This window comes from Hippoglossus stenolepis, chromosome 15, assembly GCF_022539355.2.
Source record: "Hippoglossus stenolepis isolate QCI-W04-F060 chromosome 15, HSTE1.2, whole genome shotgun sequence".
Classification (NCBI taxonomy): Eukaryota; Metazoa; Chordata; class Actinopteri; order Pleuronectiformes; family Pleuronectidae; genus Hippoglossus; species Hippoglossus stenolepis.
The window spans coordinates 5,179,096-5,204,469 of record NC_061497.1 but is presented as its reverse complement, the minus strand read 5'-3'; the positions used below and the strand labels follow the sequence as shown (position 1 = coordinate 5,204,469).

At 41.2% G+C, this 25,374-nt stretch overlaps 1 protein-coding gene and 2 long non-coding RNA genes across 6 annotated transcripts; 2 read left to right on the top strand and 1 right to left on the bottom strand.

Moving 5' to 3' along the window:
- Positions 1-118: 118 nt before the first annotated feature.
- On the bottom strand, positions 119-5,268 carry rnft1 (ring finger protein, transmembrane 1). The gene is made up of 9 exons (XM_035178531.2): positions 5,070-5,268; positions 4,110-4,570; positions 3,952-4,028; positions 3,765-3,865; positions 3,437-3,590; positions 3,187-3,345; positions 2,494-2,559; positions 1,799-1,900; positions 119-1,143 (listed from the first exon to the last, which is right to left on the bottom strand). Exons 1-9 carry the CDS (start codon positions 5,093-5,095, stop codon positions 1,009-1,011), a joined length of 1,281 nt encoding a protein of 426 aa, XP_035034422.1. The 5' UTR covers positions 5,096-5,268; the 3' UTR covers positions 119-1,008.
- Positions 5,269-20,266: 14,998 nt separating this feature from the next.
- Positions 20,267-21,443, top strand: LOC118122671. Its single transcript, XR_004698493.2, has 3 exons — positions 20,267-20,337; positions 20,978-21,181; positions 21,367-21,443. It is a non-coding gene; the product is annotated as an uncharacterized LOC118122671 (long non-coding RNA).
- Positions 21,444-21,558: 115 nt separating this feature from the next.
- LOC118122670 lies at positions 21,559-24,219 on the top strand. Of its 4 annotated transcripts, none has more exons than XR_007034846.1 (6): positions 21,559-21,752; positions 21,852-22,025; positions 22,122-22,172; positions 22,947-23,035; positions 23,543-23,749; positions 23,956-24,219. It is a non-coding gene; the product is annotated as an uncharacterized LOC118122670 (long non-coding RNA). The 4 variants fall into 4 exon arrangements; XR_007034845.1 differs by having other exon boundaries at positions 21,849-22,025; XR_007034847.1 differs by having other exon boundaries at positions 21,559-21,756.
- Positions 24,220-25,374: the final 1,155 nt, after the last annotated feature.

Genomic DNA, 25,374 nt, shown 5'->3' with positions numbered 1-25,374 from the left:
GTAACGGCCAAATTAATTTTGATTGTGTTAGTGCCATTTAGGGATTCATATTAGCTGACTTTACTGTTAGTTAAATAAACGATTGTCATTGTGCTTCATGAAACAAGTCACACATCAATCAAATGTAAATCTTTATTCAGATACTTGATGGATCAAAATGGATAAAAATAACACAGTAAAATTAATTTTGTACATAATAAAATAGATGTTTCTCCCAGTCTTTGGTTTTTACAAAAACGAGGCTGATTCACCTCTATAGAAAAATATTTTTTTTTGTGTAAATCAATCTCACAAGCGCAGTTGCATCCTTTTTACCAGTTGTTAAAAATTGTCACCAAAAACTGAAAGCAAAAGGCAAACTGATCATCGTGTTGACAGTTCCTTTATCTGCACCATGTGACTTTACTGTGTGCTCTGCAGTGAGGTGGTCGTCAGCCCTTCAGTCTCACATTTGAACCCGTTAAAGCAGCGAGCGCTCCTGAGCAGAGATGTGCAGCCGCTCTACTCCGCACATTTGTTACAAATCACAAAAGTCGCGTCCAAAAATTTAGAAAACACTGGATGGACAAGGTTCATGTTTTGCCCTTTTTGTTCAAACGTATGATGGAGAGCAACTCTTTTTAAAATACTTCATTTTAAATATATTTCTGAATCTTTCCATATTTACAAGTAGACAACTGCCCCATGAAGAAAGTTTATATTAAGATTATAAGGGTAAATAAAAGCAACACTGGGGGAGAAACTTTAAACTGAAAATTTGTTTAAAAAAAAAACATTTGAAGGGATGAAAATAATCAACTTTCCGTTTGTCTGTCAGAGACGTGGAGGGATGTGCTGGTGGATAAGGCAGGAACGTGTCTCCTGCAGGTGTGAGCTGTGGGTGCAGCCCTTAGCTGATGCATCAAACAGTGTGTACAACATTACTTGTCAGTGGGGTTTGACAGGCATAGAAAAAAAAAGAATCACATTAAAGTACAAACTAATAGCAATGTCCCGCCCCCTCATCCATCAGTAAATCTGCAGGTGTGGAGATGTGGCTCCGTCCCTCCACTTGTAGACCTTCTCTGTGATCACCGTGCGGCAGAGCGGGCAGCTCTTCTCCCGGTTGAACCACAGAGCGATGCATTCGTCACAGAAAATGTGCTGCGCAACAGAGAAGCAGCATCGTGTTAGTGCGTCCGGCCCATGTACACAAACAGGGCAAAAGATCAACTCAAGAAAACAAGGGATTAGATGAGAAGAGGATCGTTTCAAAAAGGAGAATGTGGGTTATCTTACAGTAGCAACCGCGAGAGCAGGAGTTTTAATAAAGAACATTACAGAAGGATATGGACGAGCAAAGATTGTGTCGCCTGGTTTTTGTATTTTCACAGACTAAAAACAGTCAGGTGTGAAAATTTTTACCTAATTTTTATTATACAACTTTTGTTAAAGGGAAAGTTCACTCCAAAATAAAAATGGGCTAGGAGGATAACAGTGGACATTTAGACTTAAAACTTGGTGTAAATGAGGCTGTTTCAAGTCGAATTGAAAGCCAGGGCTTACGGACACTTACGATACCACACAAGCAGTATGGAGGCATTTTGTGTTTTTGTTTTTCCAAAAGTGTTTTGTGGACTCAAACACTTCACCCACCCCTCCATCGGCATAGTAGATAGTGAATTTTCATTTTTGGGTGAACTATTCCTTTAAGTAATAAATACTTAATAACACTCCTCAGAGAAAATTCCTACCAACTACAATCATGACAAAGCCTGAACAACGTTATGGTACGACAGATGTAGTAGTTTGGTTTTACCTGACAGAGTAGAGCCCGGGGCTCCCTGTACTCTCCCTGACAGATGGGGCAGACATCTCCCGCCTCGCTGCACTGACTCCTAGTGGCTGCTGTGCCTGTATGCTGAGGAACAAAAGAGAACTAGAATTACATGCGGTTGTATGTCTCTGACAACCGGGACAGTTTCAGTTTACATAAAAGAAAAATCCAGATTCATGGGGTCACTGTAACCTTTAATGAAATCTAATGAGAAATTCCAGAGAGTCAGATGTGAGATGTCATGTTCAAGAGGCCAAAAACATGTTTTGTGAGGCCACGTGACCTTGACCTCAAATCTAAATCAGGTAATCAGTGAGTCTAAGGAGACATTTGTGCCAAATTTCAAAGTTCTTAAGAGAACACATTCACGTGGCAAAAAATGGTTTTTTGAGGTCACAGCCACTTTGACTTTTGTCAACCAAAATCGAATCCAATAAATGTTAGTGTCAAATGTGTGGCCAAACAGTGACCTTGACTTTCGATCAACAAAAGACAATTAGTGCGTCTTTGAGTCCAAGTGAATGATTGCACAAAATTTGAAGAACTTCTCTCGAGGGGAACCTGAAAACATATCCCCTCAGGTCACTGTCGTCGGTGCAGAGGCATGAAAATAAACCAACACAGCTGGTGACTGCACACTGATCATTAACTTTTGAATAAAGATGTTAAACACTAACCTCTCCCTTCAGACATATCCTCACGGTTTTAAGTAAAGATGTCCACTGGCCATACAATCCTAAAAGCTGCAACAAAGAGAGAAAGAACAAAACAATTTAAATTAAACAATTTCAATTGTTAATAAACACCAATTTTTTATAGTCAAAGTGTCACTTTAAACATGAAAACAACAAAGATCTGCGGCTTCATCCACTTATACATTTCACTTTTGTTTTGTTTTCACCTGGTGTCCAAACGACTGAGGTGTTTTCAAATCCCTTAAATGGAAACCTTTGGAAACACTACTGGCTACATTTCTTGTTTGAAAACTGAGAGGCTGCGTTTCCGTCTGGACAACACAGACAGTTTCAAACATCAATTCACTTCCTGAATGGGTCTTGTCGAATCCCAGCAGTGAATGCAGAGTGTTGCTAACGTTAACATCACAGTTCCACCTCATGGTTAGTCGACAAAGGAAATGTGTTCATTATCATTAGGGAGTATTTTCTGCAGCTCAGTAACAGATTGCTGCTCACACTGGCCTGCACACTCTGCTATGTGTTTTCAAGTGTCTTTGTATGAACAGATTAGTTCTGATATGGAGCTAAACGCTCGTCTGGACCGAAATTGTTTTGGTTTGAAAAACACTGGTTTAAACTCAAATGTATTAGCTGTAGCTGTAGCCTACATCTGTAAAATTCCAGTGACCACACCTTCAGTATGAGGTAGAGCAAAGCCAGCAGGACCCCGAGTGTGAGTCCAACGGCCCCCTCAGCCTCCTGGTAGGTGACCAGGTAGCGGAACCACAGTGAAACTGGAGCCATGGCCTGGTGCACCTGACCCAGCTCCTCAGTCAGCATCATCCACCTCCCCTGGAGACAGAAAAAGACAGAAAGACTTAGCATTACAGTGACAATTGTTTTCTTTCATCAAACAGCCCAAAATCAAATCCACTAGTCTTACCTGGGCTCTGTTGGTCACTAGTGAAGACGGCAGCAGCAGAATAAGGCACTTAATCCCCATGACGAGGAACTTAATGATGAAATTGGTGATGCCGACTGCCCAGAGAACTTCCCAGAAACCCAGCGGCTCAATGGATGGGCTGAGGAAGATGAGGCTGGAAGGAAACCGACATTTAGGTTAAGTGGCACAATTCTTTCAAATTAAACTGCTTCCCAGGCTTAGCTGTTAAATAAGGTGCAGTTCATTTAGCCAGCGTATGCATACAGTGGTCAATGTGACACAGTATAGATTTATCTCTGCTGATTGCACCAGATGAGTTGGACCTTACCAATAGTAAAGTGTCTCAGTGAGAAAAGTGTAGTAGAGCAGAAGCGTTGAAAAGATCAGGAAGAGTAGCAGCCAGATGCTCTGTAGCTTTGAGTGATGATCCTAAGACGGGTAAAAACATAGTTTAGGATTCTAACAGCAGAGATGATCTGCATCATGAATCGATGACTTTCATGCTCTTGACTTACCTGAAGAAAAACTTGCGTTTGTATACTTTTATTCACATATAAAAAAGTTGTGAAGAGGCCAACCCCAACTGCTAGACCTGGAAAACAAAGAGGGAATTTGAGAGGCTTCTCTTGTGTTCACTGTTTTTCAGAATGATCTCTGCATTACTCGTACTCACCAAGAGTATGTTGGATGACCAGCTTAGCACACAGTATAATGAGGAAAGGAAGACTCTTTTGGAGCCAGCGGAAGAGATAGCGAAGCTCAGACAGGGAGGAGCTGGGTTCTCCCGAGTCCAGATCAGGGTCAGGCGGGTCAAGCTCGGGCTCAGAATTGGAGTGATGCTGCGCCCGATTATGTCCGTGTGAGTGTGAATGGGGGTGGCTGTGGAAACTGACTCTGGACCTCCTGGATGATGATGTCCCTCCACCGGACTCCCCAGTCTCGCTTGCCATGGGCACCCGCACCTCGTGGCTCTCAGGGTTGGCAGCAGCTGAACCAGAGCCCGGCGTCCTGGTGAGAAGATCTTGTTGCAGCGTCAGGGACAAACCATTTCCTGCATGAGCGTCCTGCTCGCTCGAATTGGGCTGCATTACAGTAGGAGACTCCCTTACTTTCAGTGCTCGTCTGGAATCACTCCTTCCATAGAAAAGACAGATCAAATCAATGTATCTGTACAGAACATTTAAAAACAACAGATGTTGAACAAAGAAAGTGCTGTAAATCTCTTGTGTTGGTTTTCATGTTTTGTCTGTGAAGGACAATTTTGACTCCGTGTTGTTTTTAAACATTTACTGTATTCACATATTAACTGGCTGAGTAATAAAGACTGTACAGCATCAACAGGGATCACTGTTGAGTTAGCTGGAGTTTTGTTTGCTAACTTCAACTGACTGATCAGCAGGTGAAAGTGCAGAAGTTAGCTCGTCCTGATCGTCTCAGTCTTTATACAAATAATTAGTTAATGTTGATGACAGTAGCATCGGTCTTTGATCAAACTCCACACACACACACACAGGTGAGGACCGAGACAGCAAACAGCCGAGCGCTTCCTGAGCAGCACTGGGCTGGGGTTAGCATTAGCAGCTAGCTAGCTTCCTCCCAGGTCACACCGACGGCTGTGAAGGCTGCGGCTCACCTGTCATTCTGCAGCCGGAGTTTCATGGTAAGCTCTCGGTCCCCATGTGATACAGTGTCCCGGGGCGCCAAACCAAACCAAAACTAAAGGAAACTAAAAAGAAAACCAAGTTGTTAGCTTCCGGGCTAAATCATAAGCTGCTAATTCAGACGTCTGGACGTTGTTTACGGCAGCTGACGTCACCAACTCCTTCTGGTGGGGTTTTCAAGGCGTATCGGATGTGACGCGCTGCGATAGCGCCACCTAGTGGGAGGTGTTCGAACGACACCCATGTTGGCTGGACTATTAAGAATCAAGGTAGTTTGACATGATTTAAAATTTGACATGGTATTTGTCCAACTGAACAAAATTCATGTTCTATCGCAGTTTCTTTGTTTTTATAATTTCTGTGTCCTACTAATTGATATTCCCAGACACTTTATTATACTGTAAAATAATAAAATACAACGTTTATGAAAACTGTGATGTATTATGTTTCTACTAAATACAGTTTGCATGTGTTTTTCAAGGTGCAGGTAATAGCTTTGAACACGTGCTAAAATAATCGACCATTTTCATGAATGAAATAATTGAAAGTCACAGTAGCATTAAAATAAAAAGCCAACAAGTAAATCATGAAGTCAGTGATGACTGAATTTCATTTTGCTGCTTCAGCGTCAGGCTCCGTGTGTGTTTACATTGTCATTGTTAAATGTGACGCTACAGTAGACCTGCAGTACACCAGAACTATCAGAGACACCTTGCACATCATTAATAATAAAAATATGTAGTTTTACACTTTTCTCATTCTTAATAAATCCAACAATTATTAAAATGTTTTCTTTTGCTATAGAGAACATAAATGAGACGAGGTTGTGCTTTCCATCAACATCAGCTCTTCAAATAGCCGACAACTACTAAAATTATTTCAATATATCCTAAAATGGAGCCTTCGTTTTACTCAGCTGCAGAAGGTAAAATGCCTTTACTTAAGGCAGGTTTGTACTATTAGAGAAGGGACTTCATTTATACTTCCCTGTGTTTGATAAGTGTAATTTGTCATATTTTAATACAAAGCCTCATTTTGATCCACTCTCATTTGATTCTCAGCCCTGTGCCCCAGCCTCACAACATACAGAGGTTTACACTGTACGTCCAGATATGTCTGTTAGGTTTCAATGTTCAGAAACACTCCTGAAGAAACTCGCTGGCCATTTCTACACTTAGAGAGACAGGTTTTCCTCTAAATCTTTGCTGAAGTCATTGATAGTTATAAACCTTATCTGCCATTTCTCTTTTATTTGTTTCTTTTTTAAATTGGATGTCAGGAGCTCTCGTGTCGTGAATGTGAATCAGTGACATTCGCACTCAGCAAAGGTTTAAACCCTGCCTACCATCAGTCTAACCTTCACACTCCACTAAGGAGGCGTTGAAAGCTCTTGATCCAGCGCCATGGGACCTCAGATACTCTGGCAGCCCACAGCCCAGCTCACCACTCGGCTTCAAGTTCATAGTGTTTTTCCTTTCAAAGCCTCTGTGGGAGCTTGTGGATTGATGGTTGGCACAAGTCCTATAAATATCTCATTTATTGAGCGACATATGAATGGGACAAGTGGCTGTCATCAGTCCACTTTTTCCCACAGAGGAGGCATTGGTAGCTACAGGCCTCAGCTGTCCCAGGACGGCAGCTCATTGGTCAGCCCCGGGAATAGAATTGAATTGAGACCAATGGTTCCTTTGTACAGAGTTCTCACTGTCTGTATTTATTTCACAGAGGTTTTAGATTTGCTTCCAGTGACAGATTATTGAGTTGTTAGTGCCTTCACCACAAAATGTTGAAATTTGAAACTTTTTTAAATTTTGCGCTATTTTTAAATATGCATACAATTCGTCTTTGAGGGGTATCCACTGACGCCCCTGCACCCCCATACCCCTAGACCCCATAACAAATAGCAGACTACTTTTCCTATTTGATTTTCTTCTCCATATCCTTGTGAAAGCGTCGGTGATGTAGTACGTGTGAACACTAGAAGTGTCCCAGGGTTTCCATTTCTTCTGTCAAGGTGTTTTATTAAAAGCCAGCAGATGAGCTGACCTCAGTCACTTGTCAGTCAGTCAGAGAGCTGCAGAGAGCTGCAGGTGTGTGACAGGTGAAGCTTGGGGCCTGGTATTGATGGTACTGGTGCCAGCCCAGCTTTCCTGCTCCATAGACGCTCCACCCTTATTGCCTCTCATACTACAGACACACCTGGAGACTATTGTGTCATTCAGAGCTGATATAAGCAGGGGGCGCTCAGTGGCTCACTCTTTATGCATTTTATCCAGGTTGGCAGGAACAGGTTAGTCTCCTGGAAGACACTTTAAGCAACCTGTCGCTTGGGCCTGGAGCCTGGATCATCTGTTTGAAGGAGGCTGTTGTGCTGGAGCTCACCACAGGGCAGAATCAGGGATTTGAAATTCCACTGAGGTACAAGTTACTTTGTAGTGTAGTTATTCAGTTGTACTTGTATGTATGTGATGTGCACCTGTACATTCACATGCTTCTTTCCCACATCCCGAGTTGTGAAGTCTTCAGTGTGTTAATGTGCTTTGAAGTTGAAATGTGGGAAAAACATGTCGGCTGTAAATATGTAGTTTTTATGTGTTTGGAGCATGTAAACAGTCTGACACCTCTTTCTAATATTTACATAATGATGAAGGGCAAAGAAGAAGAATCACATCTGACAGACATAAATTATTTAAAATGTGTGCATGTTAATCATATAAAAACATCAATGTTGGCTAAAAAGTGGTGTTATGTGTCTGTGAGAGATAGACATGTAGTTTGTAAGTGACAAAGACATAAAGTTTGCCAAATTCACATAAAGCTACTATTTAGAGAGATGAAATCATAAGTGATGACCTCAGCCACTCTGCAACTTGTGTACCAAAATGTGCGCAGAGTTGTTGTTCTGACTGGAGGTGTTGAGATAAATGATCTAAAATAAGTTTTGCATGATATGTTCGTATATATTTTAGAATTGTTATCTATTTTACAGTTGTCTTAGCCACTGCTGATTTGCCTTGTACGCTACTGTGCTGCTGCCTGTGCTATGATTTTATCTATGAATTAATATTATACCCAAGCAATATGTGAATGGGTCAGATTTACATTGAAGTCCACTTCCAGGGTTTGCTAACACATTTTTATACTGTGTGATTTGATCTCAGCCACTTACCGTTTTCCCTTTTTATCCCAGTTCCCTTGCCAGACTAATCAGCTGGTGTGATATTGGTGCACCCCTCTCTTGCACGGCATGTGGCCTGTTGTTGTAACTGTGTGCATGTTCAACCCTGTCATGAATGTTTTGCTTTTGTGTGTTCAGGTGACGGGGTGGGCGTGTGCATTTGGCAATGCCCTAGTATCCTGGTAGCACTAACTGTCTGACTAAGATTATTTCTAAAGTGTTTTATTACATGATAGTTGTACTATTTGTGTCTTACATCCGTGGTAAGATTTCACTTTTTCGTCCTGTTTATGCTTTTATCGTATTGCACAGTGTTAAGTGACCAAAGCCTTAGGACATTTTATACCTAGCTATATTTTGTGTAAGGAATTGTCAGAATCAATATCCCTGTATTTTATTACAAGTAATTCATATTTATCTAAACAAATCTTCCTGCGGATCCTAACCCAGAGGGGGTGTTGTCCAACCTGCAGGTTCACTAGGGCTCGTCATTGTTGCCTTGGTTACAGGTGGATGTTAAGGTCAGGGAGAAAAGAGGATCATTAATTCATGAAAGGGAACAAGTTAACAGTCGTGCCTTGGGTTTCATAGGAATAAGGGCTTGTTTAATTTCACTTTAATGGCCCTGGCACGTTGTCGTACATGTGCACATACAGAAACCCTGAAACCACAGAATCCCCCACATAACAAATTCCACTGTAACCCCTGTTGGGCACAGGCAGGTGGTTCTGTGTGCTGTCTGCATGTGTCTGTACATTATGTTCAGCACTACTCGGGCCTGTGTTGCTTAATGATGCTCTGCCTCTTACAGGTGAATTCCTGGCGTGAACAGTCTGAGGAGGGAGCATCAAGACTTGACGGCATTGTGGCAAATCCTCAAGTGTCTTTAAGATCGCAATTAAAGGTTTGTGATCAGAGTCCAACACAACTTCTCTTGATTTCAGAACAACTGGCCCTTTTCTTGCTGCATGTGTCGCTGGCTAAACATCATTACTGGTGAACCCTGCTCCTCGGGTATTTTTCAGTGTGGAGTCAGTGACATGTTCTTTCTTTATAAGTCATCACTTATATTATATCACAAATAATTAAACACTCTGTTTTAAAATAGTAGCTTTTAATGTGAACTTGTCAAACGTTTCACTATTTCAGGGGCAAACTGTACATCCAACTTTCTCAAGCGCAGAACATCACTTTTTATCAAATGTAGACATTTTTATAATTAATGTGCATACGTTTTAAATTATTTAAATTCCTGTCACTACTGATCCCTTTTCTCTGCTATTCATTACTATTCAAATATGGTAAAGAGGTGTTAACGTGTTGTTTGATTGCTCTAAACACATAAAGGCTCCAGGATTTTCCACATTCCGACTTCAAAGCACATGACTCCACCGAAGTTGGAACAATTAATTTTCATAGGTCTCAGTTTCTTTTAGTATTTCATTGGCCTGTGGCCCAGTGTGCGTTTCCATTGTGACTGTTAAATAGTTGATGCTCAAGTGTGCTACACATTCATCCTGGTTGTCGTCCATATCAGAGAGTGTTACTGCCTCCACACGCAGTGGATCATCATCACTGTCAATTGTCACAACTTGTGTTTGCCTCACAACATGAACCGTTTTCCTGATGAAACAAGACCTGGCAAAACAAAGGTGTCATACACATCCAGCACAGTTGGCAACAGAGCAATCTTCTAAAAAATGTCATTCAGTCTGAAAATAGTTAACTTTGACTAAAGGATTCCCAGTTCTCGTGGACATGGCCCGTCACAAATGTTTCTGCATTTTGTATTGGTTCTATGTAATGACGACTGTACAAAGACATTCTCAAGAGTGCCATGTTTTTTGTGTCACATATGCTTATGTGTGAGATTGTGAGTAATCTGATCTTTGTGTTAAATTAGTGGAGTGCCCCTTTAATGCCCATGGTTAATGAATGAGACTACAGCGATCACAGGGATGTAATTTTCACATACTTTAGGTCGTGCAGTGCATGATCATTTTGAACTTTGCAAAAAATATAACCAGACAGTAAGCGGCTTGAGCCCACATTCCATGTGCTGAAGTGCCCTTTCCAAACCCTAAATGGCCTCTGATGGCTGTGGCGGCAGTGTGTGTGAGTGATGTATGAGAGGAAGTGGTGTGTGTGTGTGTGTGTGTGTGTGTGTGTGTGTGTGTGTGTGTGTGTGTGTGTGTGTGTGTGTGTGTGTGTGTGTGTGTGTGTGTGTGTGTGTGTGAGAGAGAGAGATAATGGCAAAACTGTACTTTAAAGAGCTTTGAGTGATCAGGACAAAGGCTTCATATAAAGACAGACCATTTAGATACTTTGAAACATTTCAACTGATCAAACAGTAGTGAGTGTTAACATAATGAAGACATTTACTCAAAGCTAATATTCATCATATCTTCCACTGAGTTATCTGAATTAACTCAACTTTAAGACTGTGTGATTAGTCGGTCTGATTCCACAGATAGGCTGGAGTTGGGGGGAATATGAAAGGATGAGGCCTTTTGATTCTCTTCCTCCAGTTAGTCAGTGTGAGCCAATGAACATGTTGTCAGTCTTCCTCTGTGGCCTTGTGTTGCTACAGCCCTGACCAGCCATCTGTTTTTCCATCCAGCAGCCGTGCCTGCTCATACTCACCTGCAGCTACAGGCAGCTGATATCATCTTCCACAGCTAATAAACAGAGAGAATCAAAGCAGCAGAGGGGGAAACTGTGATTGAACTTCCCATCAACTCCTCTGTGAGACTGTTTCTGATGAATTATAGTCCCTTCATTTCCTCCACTGAGGTTTAACCAGAGGTAACAAAGGCAGCTATAAAAGTTCAGATGGCATAGGAACAAGTTTTCCTTAAATCCTCAAGCAGAAAATGGTTCCACATATTCAGGATCATTTTGCAGGTCTGAACTGTAGAGTACTCTGCTTTGCTACTAATGTATCCAAACTGTTCAATGAAGCATTTCTCTGATTGGGCAGTGGTCGATTGGGGCCACGTCATGGGGGCAAGGAGAACAAGGGAGAAATATAGTGACACCATTGCATTAATATGATAAATGTACAAAAAATAAAAGTTTGACAGTTATCTCACTATAACTCAATTTGGATCTTTCATTAATTGCTTTGGCTGTTTTTGATATTTTTTTTAATTGTGGGGTTTGATTTTTTTTTTTGCGGCTTCTGAAGGGAGGCATGCCAGAAAAAATCTTGGGAACCACTCCTCTAGAGCCAGTTATTTGTCCTTTCCGGATGTTGAATATCCCCTGTATGTTTGAAGGTCTTCTGCACAATTTAAGTTACCAACTACCAGTAGATGTTAGCAGGTGTAAGTGGCCAGCAGTGGATGTTAGGGACATAACTTCAGTTGTGCACCTTAGTGCCATCAAGTGTTTTGGCCTTGTGATCAGTGATACAGGCCGAACTTGAGGGTAGACAAGAGGCAAAAGACTAAAGTCCAAGGTAACACAAGCATGATTTTGCTTTTGTTTCAGGTGATTTAAAACTAACAAAACATAACACTGAATATTATGTTCCATAGATTCCCCTAAATCCTACACACAGGACCTTTTACAATGCAGTTTGATATTTTGGTATATTAGGATTCAGGTGACTCCCTGTTGTTCAGAAGAGAAATACCAGTAGGACATTTTTAGAACTACTCTCTAATCTTTGCTTGTTATCATGAAAAATTGGATAAGTATTTTCTCTTTGGGTATTAAAGAGAAATACCCAAAGAATATTAATGTTGATTATGTGACATCATTGGAGAGGTTTAGAGGTGAAATCATTCTTTGGGACAGTGAACAACTCAAACATGTGAAATGTGAACTGGTTGCCCAACCAGACACTGCTTTCCCGCCAGGGGTCCCAAACCACAAAGGTTACAGCTACGCCTTGTATTGAATAAGATTATCATAAGTTATTGTGCTTAAAATCTTAACGTGAAATAAGTAATTAGGGCCCGAGCACCGAACAGTAGGAGACAGTGGGAGGCCCTATTGAAATTGTAAGGATTATTATTATTATTATTATTATTATTATCATTATTAGGCCCGAGCACCGACGGTGGGAGGCCTTATTGAAATTGTAAGGATTATTATTATTATTAGGGCCCGAGCACCTCCGGTGGGAGGCTCTATTGTATTTTGAAAGATTTGTATTTCCCTTTTGGGGCTTTTTCAGGGCCTAGACATGCTCAAATTGTTACCAAAGTTTGGTAACAATTCGGTGTGACCGTGGCGTGGCATCAAAGTTTGATTACACGCCATCAAAACACGAGGTTCTGTATCTCGGACATACATGGTCCAATCGAGTCCAAACTAGACATGTAAGACAAGAGTCCCGGCCTGATGACATCTACACAGAAATCATGACTTAAAATCACAGCGCCACCTGCTGGCTACAGGAAGTGACATGTTTTATACTTTGATGAACTGCTCCTGGCTGCTTTACAATATACAGCTCAAAAGAGCTCAGTCAAGTAATAGGATCATGGTCAGAATTGTGACATTTCCTCAAACCGTGTAAACATTGAGGTGCGGCGAAGGTTCATCCTTCGCCAAAGGACACGATGTTGTCATAACTCCACTGTGCATTGTCCTACCACCACCAAACTGCTGTCTCATGATCAGAGACCAAGCCTGAACAGCTCTATGTTTCAATATTTCCTCAGTGTCATAGCGCCACCTACTGATTCGCCATGAAACAGGAAGTACTTTGTAAATCTACTCTGCACTATCCAACCGGCTCCGAACTACTGGCCTATGATCACAATCCTGACCTGAACAGCTCCATATATTAATATTAGTTCAGGGTCATAGCGCCACCTACTGATCAGTGTGAAAATTCAGGGGCTGCGTTCAAGGGGGCGCTGTTGAGCCATTTTGCCACGCCCATTTAAAATTACTCCAGAATACGTACATTTTCACCACTTTCTAATTTTCTGCGAACTTTGGTGACGATTGGAGCATGTTAAAGCCCTCAAAAAGCCAATTCATTTGCCTGAAAAAAAATGTTTTAATATGTTTTAAAAAGTAGTTTTGCCATGAAGCGCTGGTCTACTGACGGTCGTCTGTCGGGGTCTAAGGACGTTGTCAGAGATAAGATTCGTTGGCTTTGATATAAAGCCAATAAAGAGTTCTAAAGGAAATGTTGCTCCTTTACGACAGCTCCATTAGTGGGCAGCTGTCAGCCCTGGGACGTAATGGAGCTCGTAAAGGAGCAACATTTCTCCTTTATATGTGACTTTATTGGCTCAAAGCCAATAAAGAGTTCTAAAGAGTCCCGGCCTGATGACATCTACACAGAAATCATGACTTAAAATCACAGCGCCCCCTGGTGGCAAACGGAAATGTCTTGTTTTTGGAACGTCTTACAATTGGAGGTATTCCTCCTCACCCACTGCCCGCAGCCATGTCAACCTGTGTCAAATGGTTCTCAAGACATTGATAATGTAGGCATAAGATTACTGTGACTTTTCGTCAAACGCCACAATAGTGGCGTGGCGTCAAAGTTCATCAACTCGCCGTGACACACGAAATTGCTATAACTTCGGTGTTGGAGGTTCAACCTCCCTCAAACTACATTTGTGTAACAACAGCCCCCCCCTGCAGACATTCAGATGGTTTTAAGGAATGGGCGTGGCAAAATAACTGAATAGCGCCCCCTAAAGGGCAGCCCCGGCACCACGATTGGCCGACATGGACAAAAATCGATAGGGACATGTGTCTTTTCATAACAAACAAATAAGTCTCTTGGATAGATATGCTAGACCAAACAGGAAGCCCGCCATTTTGGCTTTAGTGGCCATTTTGACCATTTTAGACATTTTTACTTTGACGAACGTGTCGTAGGGCTTTCATCAGATCAACTTCAACTTCTGGGAATGTCATCTCAACAAGATGGAGATATAAACTACCTTGGTATATTTGATTTTATCCCACGGTTTGACCGTGGCATTAAAGTTTGATGAGTCAAATCAAGATGATTGAGCTGCATCTGCAATATTGGTCACTAGAGGGCAGTGTAAGACCATGGTTTGCCCAAGGCACAAATTTTCTTCCCCAGGGCTGAAGAGCTCGTTCACACATTGTTAATATGTTGGAAACTAAATTAAACTTACTGATGTGTGTCAATTAATGTTGAGAGATAACTTTAGTTCATGATTAAGAGTAAAATGATAATTTTTAAAGTGTACGTTACACGATCTGACCGTGGCGTGGCGTGAAATTTTGATGATTCGCCAAAAAAGAGGGACTTCTTGTAACTCCTCTGTGCATTGTTCCATCAGCCTCAAACCCCATTCACACATTCACAGTCCCGCCCTGATCAGATCCATGTGTCAATATTGACTCATCATTACAGCGCCACCTGCTGGCTACAGGAAGTGACACGTTTTATACTTTGATGAACTGCTCCTGGCTGCTTTACAATAAACAGCTCAAAAGAGCTCAGTCAAGTCATAGGATCATGGTCAGAATTGTGACATTTCCTCAAACCGTGTAAACATTGAGATGCATCGAAGGTTCATCTTTCGCCAAAGGACACAATGTTGTCATAACTCCACTGTGCATCGTCCTATCACTACCAAACTTCTGTCACATGATCAGAGTCCAAGCCTGAACAGCTCTATGTGTCAATATTTCCTCAGTGTCATAGCGCCACCTACTGATTCGCCATGAAACAGGAAGTACTTTGTAAATCCACTCTGCATTATCCAACAGGCTCCAAACTACTGAACTATGATCACAATCCTGACCTGAACAGCTCCATATATTAATATTAGTTCAGGGTCATAGCGCCACCTACTGATCAGTGTGAAAATTCAGGGGCTGCGTTCCAGGGGGCGCTGTTGAGCCATTTTGCCACGCCCATTAAAAATTACTCCAGAATACGTACATTTTCACCACTTTCTAATTTTCTGCAAACTTTGGTGACGATTGGAGCATGTTAAAGCCCTCAAAAAGCCAATTAATTTGCCTGAAAAAATATTTTTTAATAAAATATCCGTAGATCTGGAGAAGAACATGGACTCTACTGCTTAGTACAGAACTTACAGTTGATCCTCTCCATGTTGGATGAACGGTGATCCAATGTAAGAAAAGTACTTGTAAAGTAGTTTTGCCGTGAAGCGCTGGTCTACTGACGGTCGTCTGTCAGGGTTTAAGGACGTTGTCAGAGAGAAGATTCTCGGCAGCTGTTGACTACTAATGGAGTGCAAAGGGCAACATTTCTCCTTTATATGTGACTTTATTGGCTTTATATCAAAGCCAATAAAGAGTTCTAAAGGAGAAATGTTGCTCCTTTACGACAGCTCCATTAGTGGGCAGCTGTCGTAAAGGGCCGTAAAGGAGCAACATTTCTCCTTTATATGTGACATTATTGGCTTTATATCAAAGCCAATAAAGAGTTCTAAAGGAGAAATGTTGCTCCTTCGACAGCTCCATTAGTGGGCAGCTGTCGTAAAGGAGCTGTCGTAAAGGAGCAACATTTGTCCTTTATATGTGACTTTATTGGCTTTATATCAAAGCCAATAAAGTTTTAAAGGAGAAATGTTGCTCCTTTACGACAGCTCCATTAGTGGGCAGCTGTCGTAAAGGAGCAACATTTCTCCTTTATATGTGACTTTATTGGCTTTGAGCCAATAAAGAGTTCTAAAGAGTCCCGGCTTGATGACATCTACACAGAAATCATGACTTAAAATCACAGCGCCCCTGGTGGCAACCGGAAATGTCTTGTTTTTGGAACGTCTTACACTTGGAGGTATTCCTCCTCACCCACTGCCCGCAGCCATGTCAACCTGTGTCAAATGGTTCTCAAGACATTGATAATGTAGGCATAAGATTACTGTGACTTTTCGTCAAACGCCACAATAGTGGCGTGGGGTCAAAGTTCATCAACTCGCCGTGACACACGAAATTGCTATAACTTCGGTGTTGGAGGTTCAACCTCCCTCAAACTACATTTGTGTAACAACAGCCCCCCCCTGCAGACATTCAGATGGTTTTAAGGAATGGGCGTGGCAAAATAACTGAATAGCGCCCCCTAAAGGGCAGCCCCGGCACCACGATTGGCCGACATGGACAAAAATCGATAGGGACATGTGTCTTTTCATAACAAACAAATAAGTCTCTTGGATAGATATGCTAGACCAAACAGGAAGCCCGCCATTTTGGCTTTAGTGGCCATTTTGACCATTTTAGACATTTTTACTTTGACGAACGTGTCGTAGGGCTTTCATCAGATCAACTTCAACTTCTGGGAATGTCATCTCAACAAGATGGAGATATAAACTACCTTGGTATATTTGATTTTATCCCACGGTTTGACCGTGGCATTAAAGTTTGATGAGTCAAATCAAGATGATTGAGCTGCATCTGCAATATTGGTCACTAGAGGGCAGTGTAAGACCATGGTTTGCCCAAGGCACAAATTTTCTTCCCCAGGGCTGAAGAGCTCGTTCACACATTGTTAATATGTTGGAAACTAAATTAAACTTACTGATGTGTGTCAATTAATGTTGAGAGATAACTTTAGTTCATGATTAAGAGTAAAATGATAATTTTTAAAGTGTACGTTACACGATCTGACCGTGGCGTGGCGTGAAATTTTGATGATTCGCCAAAAAAGAGGGACTTCTTGTAACTCCTCTGTGCATTGTTCCATCAGCCTCAAACCCCATTCACACATTCACAGTCCCGCCCTGATCAGATCCATGTGTCAATATTGACTCATCATTACAGCGCCACCTGCTGGCTACAGGAAGTGACACGTTTTATACTTTGATGAACTGCTCCTGGCTGCTTTACAATAAACAGCTCAAAAGAGCTCAGTCAAGTCATAGGATCATGGTCAGAATTGTGACATTTCCTCAAACCGTGTAAACATTGAGATGCATCGAAGGTTCATCTTTCGCCAAAGGACACAATGTTGTCATAACTCCACTGTGCATCGTCCTATCACTACCAAACTTCTGTCACATGATCAGAGTCCAAGCCTGAACAGCTCTATGTGTCAATATTTCCTCAGTGTCATAGCGCCACCTACTGATTCGCCATGAAACAGGAAGTACTTTGTAAATCCACTCTGCATTATCCAACAGGCTCCAAACTACTGAACTATGATCACAATCCTGACCTGAACAGCTCCATATATTAATATTAGTTCAGGGTCATAGCGCCACCTACTGATCAGTGTGAAAATTCAGGGCTGCGTTCCAGGGCGCTGTTGAGCCATTTGCCACGCCCATTAAAAATTACTCCAGAATACGTACATTTTCACCACTTTCTAATTTTCTGCAAACTTTGGTGACGATTGGAGCATGTTAAAGCCCTCAAAAAGCCAATTAATTTGCCTGAAAAAATATTTTTTAATAAAATATCCGTAGATCTGGAGAAGAACATGGACTCTACTGCTTAGTACAGAACTTACAGTTGATCCTCTCCATGTTGGATGAACGCAGGTGATCCAATGTAAGAAAAGTACTTGTAAAGTAGTTTTGCCGTGAAGCGCTGGTCTACTGACGGTCGTCTGTCAGGGTTTAAGGACGTTGTCAGAGAGAAGATTCTCGGGCAGCTGTTGACTACTAATGGAGCTGTCGTAAAGGAGCAACATTTCTCCTTTATATGTGACATTATTGGCTTTATATCAAAGCCAATAAAGAGTTCTAAAGGAGAAATGTTGCTCCTTTACGACAGCTCCATTAGTGGGCAGCTGTCGTAAAGGAGCTGTCGTAAAGGAGCAACATTTGTCCTTTATATGTGACTTTATTGGCTTTATATCAAAGCCAATAAAGAGTTCTAAAGGAGAAATGTTGCTCCTTTATGACAGCTCCATTAGTGGGCAGCTGTCGTAAAGGAGCCGTAAAGGAGCAACAAACATTTGTCCTTTATATGTGACTTTATTGGCTTTATATCAAAGCCAATAAAGAGTTCTAAAGGAGAAATGTTGCTCCTTTACGACAGCTCCATTAGTGGGCAGCTGTCGTAAAGGAGCTGTCGTAAAGGAGCAACATTTCTCCTTTATATGTGACTTTATTGGCTTTGAGCCAATAAAGAGTTCTAAAGAGTCCCAGCCTGATGACATCTATACAGAAATCATGACTTAAAATCACAGCGCCCCCTGGTGGCAACCGGAAATGTCTTGTTTTTGGAACGTCTTACACTTGGAGGTATTCCTCCTCACCCACTGCCCGCAGCCATGTCAAACTGTGTCAAATGGGTCTCAAGACATTGATAATGTAGGCATAAGATTACTGTGACTTTTCGCCAAACGCCACAGTAGTGGCGTGGCGTCAAAGTTCATCAACTCGACGTGACACACGAAATTGCTATAACTTCGGTGTTGGAGGTTCAACCTCCCTCAAACTACATTTGTGTAACATCAGCCCCCCCTGCAGACATTCAGATGGTTTTAAGGAATGGGCGTGGCAAAATAACTGAATAGCGACCCCTAAAGGGCAGCCCCGGCACCACGATTGGCCGACATGGACAAAAATTGATAGGAACATGTGTCTTTTCATAACAAACAAATAAGTCTCTTGGATAGATATGCTAGACCAAACAGGAAGCCCGCCATTTTGGCTTTAGTGGCCATTTTGACCATTTTAGACATTTTTACTTTGACGAACGTGTCGTAGGGCTTTCATCAGATCAACTTCAACTTCTGGGAATGTCATCTCAACAAGATGGAGATATAAACTACCTTGGTATATTTGATTTTATCCCACGGTTTGACCGTGGCGTGGCATTAAAGTTTGATGAGTCAAATCAAGATGATTGAGCTGCATCTGCAATATTGGTCACTAGAGGGCAGTGTAAGACCATGGTTTGCCCAATGCACAAATTTTCTTCCCCAGGGCTGAAGAGCTCGTTCACACATTGTTAATATGTTGGAAACTAAATTAAACTTACTGATGTGTGTCAATTACTGTTGAGAGATAACTTTAGTTCATGATTAAGAGTAAAATGATAATTTTTAAAGTGTACGTTACACGGTCTGACCGTGGCGTGGCGTGAAATTTTGATGATTCGCCAAAAAAGAGGGACTTCTTGTAACTCCTCTGTGCATTGTTCCATCAGCCTCAAACCTCATTCACACATTCACAGTCCCGCCCTGATCAGATCCATGTGTCAATATTGACTCATCATTACAGCGCCACCTGCTGGCTACAGGAAGTGACATGTTTTATACTTTGATGAACTGCTTCTGGCTGCTTTACAATAAACAGCTCAAAAGAGCTCAGTCAAGTCATAGGATCATGGTCAGAATTGTGACATTTCCTCAAACCGTGTAAACATTGAGATGCGTCGAAGGTTCATCTTTCGCCAAAGGACCAACCCAGTCTCATCAGAAAACGTACACCACCTACGTTGGTCCACTTGGAAAAACGTAGTATTCTCATAATTTGGCCTCTCAGATTGTGAGATACCTACGTTTTTGTCTGCCCATTGTTTTGCATTGGCCTGTGCCCACGTCACGTGACTCTCAAGATCCCGTCTGCGAAAACGAAAACATGGCGGACATTCCTTGTATTTTCAGATAAAAATGTCATTTTATAATATAGTTTGGGCATTAAAATACATTCTGACACCATTTCTAGCAGAAATATGCTCTTTGCTTCCACAATCTTCAGCCAGTTCATGCTTACGATCTATATTTTATTAGTTATCACGAATATTTTTCAGATCTCGCCAGAAAAATCGTAGTAATGTAACGTTTTTATCGTTGCTATGGTGGTTGCTGTGAACGCTGCCATGCCGTAAACCACGTCGTAGCGTGCTGTTTGAATCATCGTCCGTGCGTTGCGTCGTTCAGTGAGCGTGAATGTTATTCACGTTATTTGATATTAATATTTGATGATAGATTACACCTCTAATTCGAAGGATCTAAGAAGTCCCCGCAACTACATTCATACCGAGGCGGGCCGAGTGCGCATGCGTGAGCGGACCTGTCGTGTGACTTTAGGTAATAAAGTTTTTTTAATTTTCGGTCCATTTAACACAAAGCTACGTCATAAACATGGAGCGCTTGGAAGACGACGATGTTATAATCCTTCTGTCAGGTAAGTAGTTTATTTTGTTTTGTTTTTAAATATTGTAACGATCTGGGTTTACAGTCCGAGTGCTGACACAGCGAATCTGGAGTCTGTCGATACAGACAATGGATGCTATTCATTTGCTAATATTCTATTGTTTGTACTCAGGCTACGGCCCATTGTAGCCTGTGTTACCTGGGATGTGAATACATGGTTGGTGAGACCAGTTCCAGACGCTTAGCTCATCATTGAGGGACGCTACAATATAAATATAAACATAAACAGATAATGTAATGGTATAAGGAAACTGACAGAAACCACGAATCAGCCCATAAAATAGTTGTACACGATACAGTGTAGGGTGCAGGGTGAAAGGCCCATTGTGGGGCCTTCACTATACATTCATTCTAAGTTTTGAGAGCTTCCCTATTTTTGGAGTGTAATAGTTTGATTTCGTCTTTCAAATTAAGGATGGTTTATGATTGAACTTTGATTTATGAATGCTTTAGATTAACAAGGGATGTATTTGTCTACCATTACTCCACAATATCAGATCAATTTGGTTTAATTTATAGTATGCAATATGACAATAATGTTTTCAAAACAAGATGTTCGGGCGTTGCGATACATTTTAAGTAACAATTGGTATGTTCTGTTTTTAATCAAGGAGGATCCAAGTGAAGCTACAGGAGTTTCAGCAACGTCAAAAACTGGGACCGAACAGTTTGTTTTGCTTGATGAGGAACAGGAAGGGCAGCCTCTCCCAAAGAGAAGGAGACCTGGAGAGAAACAGAAGCCGGGTTTAAGCCACTGCCACCATCCACATACATCGAGGAAGATGAGGGAGAGAAATTCTCCTACCCTTAAAGAGGTACTTTTAAGTTACATACCACAAACACCATTTTATATAATATACTAAATATAATTTTTTTATTAAATCCCCAGAGTACGCTGGGTGAAATATAAGTTAATATCACACTGAAAGAATACCTCCGCTGACTAACGTTGATGTTACTGGAATTTAGTACATCAAATTATTTTTCCCTTGCTTCCTAGAATGGTTGATTTTTGACCAAGCATGCTTCCCTGCTGTGATTGTTCAACTGGGAAAACAACTTTTTCCACAGGAAGGCAAGTAAATTTGATTGGAAGGAATCTAAATGTTTTTTGGGGAAAACAATGTATGCAGTAATGTCATTTAAGATTGCTTGTGCATTGAAATAATTGCTTTTTGTCTTTGAATTTCAGGGCGATACACTCAAAGACTTTTTCAGTGGACATTGCTGATCTAGTTGAAAGTGGGTACTGGCCAGCAACAGTCAATTTTAAAACCTTGTATGCAGTGGATTGGTTCACTAAATATGAGGATCTCAAGATTGCGGCTCTGGGAATGTCACGGCAAGCTTTTGTTAGCATGCCTGAACATCGCACAAAAGTCTTAGGTCGGTGAGTATAAAATGGAACTAATTACCCACTGCTTGCAATATGTTTCCCATATATTTACTATAATATAGTGTTGGATTTTTGTCTTTTTCTAGCAGATTAAGATATGTGGGGATACCATGCAGAATGCATTACTGGAATAGACCTATGCCAAATTTGAAGTTGAGAGGCTGTCTCAGGTGCAGCATTCAGTGCCCTGCGTGCACACCCTCCATGTTGGCTTTTGCAGTGGATGGGATCCGTAAACTATACGGCTTTAAGAGCCAACCAGGGTAAAAAATTTAGAGTGCCATAAACAGTACATTTGTAAATATGTATATATTTTTATATGTTTGAGACTTGATTGATTTTTTGTTGTTCTGGCCAAGGATTCTGAGGTGTCTTCCTTGGTTGACTACATCCATGAGACGACAAAACACGTAAAGTTATATTACATTGTCCCTTATTTTACGACGCAACGTTTTCTTGTACCCTACCAATTTTATTTATGAATAATGATGTTTGGAAAGTAGAAAACAAAAACCCCACCACCTTCTGAATTTATCCTTCTCCTACGCACCTGTCGCCTGTCTCACGAAATAGATGTGCAAAGTTTTCCTCTGTTATGTATAATGATGACCCCATCAAACATCATGTTAGCAATATTTACACCTTTTTAATTTATACTGTTTATTTCTGTCTACATGTGTGAATTTGCCTTCATTAGTTTTAGAAAAGAGCGATGTATCGGTCAGTGGGCGGCAGCACGAGACTCACTAGTCTGTAAGTAGACGAAGGCGTTGAGGTTGCTGTCGGCCATTGTTTTTTTGCTTAAGGGACTGAATATGTTCCGTGCAGAAATATTTGCACTTCCCTTATATCTACAAAAACTGCTTGCTTCACAGACTGCAGTTTTGTTTTGCTCCGATGTGGTGTGCAAATACTAGCCGTATCTGCAAAGGGTTGTGCAGCATTAACATTTTGTAACTCTGATTTTGTTTTGTGCAAAGGACCTTGAGAACATCACCACTCTACAGGAAGACACAGTCCAGTAATGGGTGTCAGATGTTCAGCAGTGGACGACAGGTACTGTGGAAAAAATGTATGTCATTGTTGCACAATGTCCTTTGACTCTGTTTACACAAGGTCTACACAAAAAGGTTTGATTGTAAACTGATATTGGCACTAATTCATTTTATTCTCCTCTTCACAAGGACCAACCAATCAAAATGACTTACAGAACGCCATTGAGGACTCTATTTGAGCATTAAGCAGCAAAGATTTCAGCTGTATCGTCAGGCTGGTGAGACAACAAGATGCCAACTTTAATGCCAATTTCTTTGTGTAACATACTGTGACAAAATGTATTGATTACTATTTGTAGATTGTAAAAATAGCTAACCCATTTATAAAAAAAACTAAACTAGAATTACCGCACTGCGGTTGTATGACTCCGCTAACCAGTGCAGTTTCTGTGTACATATCTCTACATACTTTTTCTCATATAAATGTCACTGTAACCTCTTGACAACTGATACCGTAAGATGAGGTCATTGTGGCCTTCACCTTTTGACTTTAAGGCAAATAGTCAGATGGACAACCCGAAAACATACAGTTATGCCTCCGGCAACTGGCTATTGCAGAGGCATTCAAATGTTAGTGTTTGGTTTCACATTCTAGATGGCAATAAGCAGAGACATCAACTCAGGAAAAATATTTCTGTAGAAAAGAAAGCCTTGTATGTGTGTGTATATATACATACACACAAACGCACTATTAAAACGTTTTGTTTTTTATCATATATTCTCAGGCAGTACTGAGGCATTTACGGAGACGGGACATGAGGGTCTACTCTGCGTGCTCAAGAGAAGATTGCACAAAGTTCAAGCTCAGCAGGCTGCAGTGGGTCCGACATATTCTGGAACGGCAACAATGTCTTTGGATGACTCCTCCTCTGAAGAGGAAAACATGGAGAGTTACTTCTTCGCTGCTCAAGAACTGCGAGTGCTGTGATTAGGTAAACGTGTGAATAACTCTGTTGCTGCACTGCTACTGTTGCTACTCCCTGGCAGCCTTAGGAAGGCCTTAGCTTTGTGTTGGGTAGCTGTTAGCTTTAGCATATTTAGTGTTTAGTGGCCTGTCTGACGTTTATCTTTAAAAAACAAAACAATCAGAGGGAACCATCTTCAGAATTTAACACTATGGTTTGTTTGTGTCCTTCAGTTCTTCTCAAGTGAAGCTGTACCACTGTGCTCCAGCTCCACACTCCCTCCTGCAGCCTCCGCTCCTGATGCTAACCTCCTGTCTCCATCACACCAAGCAGCAAACCTGGAGTGACAGAACTTTCTCCATAGCTGCCCCCTCCCTCTGAAACCCCCTCTCCCAAACACTATTTTTGTATTTTTTTGCATGAGAATTGTTGATCATATCATTTCCAGCAACTGCCTTAATGTAATTTTTGTGCATAATAAATGACATTGATCATAACATATTGGGATTTCCTTGCACTTCTACACCATGTTATTGGCAGATAAGATGCTGATTGAGTTAAAGCAGTGAATGCTCTGCTTTAAGCAAAATAAACACAAAAGGATCAAATGGATTTGAAGTAGAATGGGCACATTACATTCTGTAGAGAGTACTTCAGCTACTGAAGTCAGAAAATTACTTTCTTTATCTGAGGTTTCAGTCATTTATAGTCACAGCAAAGCACACAGGTCTGGTTGTCTAAGTGGCGCCCATATCATATTGTTTAAGATGTGTAACATCAAGCTTGTGTATCAGTGCTAAATACATCCAGTCATAAGTCAGAGTCCACCCTCTTGTTTACACTAAAATTAGGTGACCCAGATGTTTCACAATGCAATCTGATAAGGTCATATGAGAAACATTCTTAACATCAAAGAAATGAACACAGCAGTACAGCAATAGATGTTTCACTTTAAATCAGTAGCTGGTAAGTGGTAATGAGGCAGGGGTTTCTATCAGAAATCATTTCTGGGACATTACTTTAAAAGATCTCCAGTATAAGCAAATATGTTCTAAAATTGGTTTACATCCAAGTGTGAGGCTGTCCCACCACTTGGAGTGAAGATATAGTCTAGGTATGAACAGTCAAAACCTCAAATCACACCCAGTACGGTATGGTTCAGGTGACAGTAGGTGGAAGGTGAAGGTCATTTCCATGAGCTCAAGAGAAACAATGTGACGTCTTAGTAGTTCATATTTGGGTCCTCTTAAAACATGCACCCACTAGGTACTCTATACTGTAATCCTGAAAACCAGGGACCATGCTGCATTGGGGTCTAGGGGAAGGGAGTAGCAATGTTAAAAATCAAAGGGAAGACTGTGATATGAAAAGTGTTTCACAAGGAAAATTAGGTCTACACTTGCCCAAATTGAATGCAGATATATGTATCAAGTCAGATGGATACCATAGATTTATACAGAGTCAATGTCATTGGTAGTGAAAGTAGAAAATGAATACACTAAGATACATACAGTATGAACACATAAAAAATGTTCAGGAGTATTCAAAATATATCATGCAGAAGAGTATTGGTGTAAGTATATGGACATAATATATGGACACAAGTATAAATATTGTTGTGAGAGAATACATAAGTAGTCCAGAGAGTATGT

Excerpts from the sequence above, each read along its gene's own strand:
- rnft1 (XM_035178531.2), bottom strand. The coding sequence starts at position 5,095 with ATGAAACTCCGGCTGCAGAATGACAG. Across the intron at positions 4,571-5,069 it reads CTCCGGCTGCAGAATGACAG|GAGTGATTCCAGACGAGCAC; the intron begins GTGAGCCGCAGC and ends TTTCTATGGAAG. Across the intron at positions 3,346-3,436 it reads TAGTGACCAACAGAGCCCAG|GGGAGGTGGATGATGCTGAC; the intron begins GTAAGACTAGTG and ends TTCTGTCTCCAG.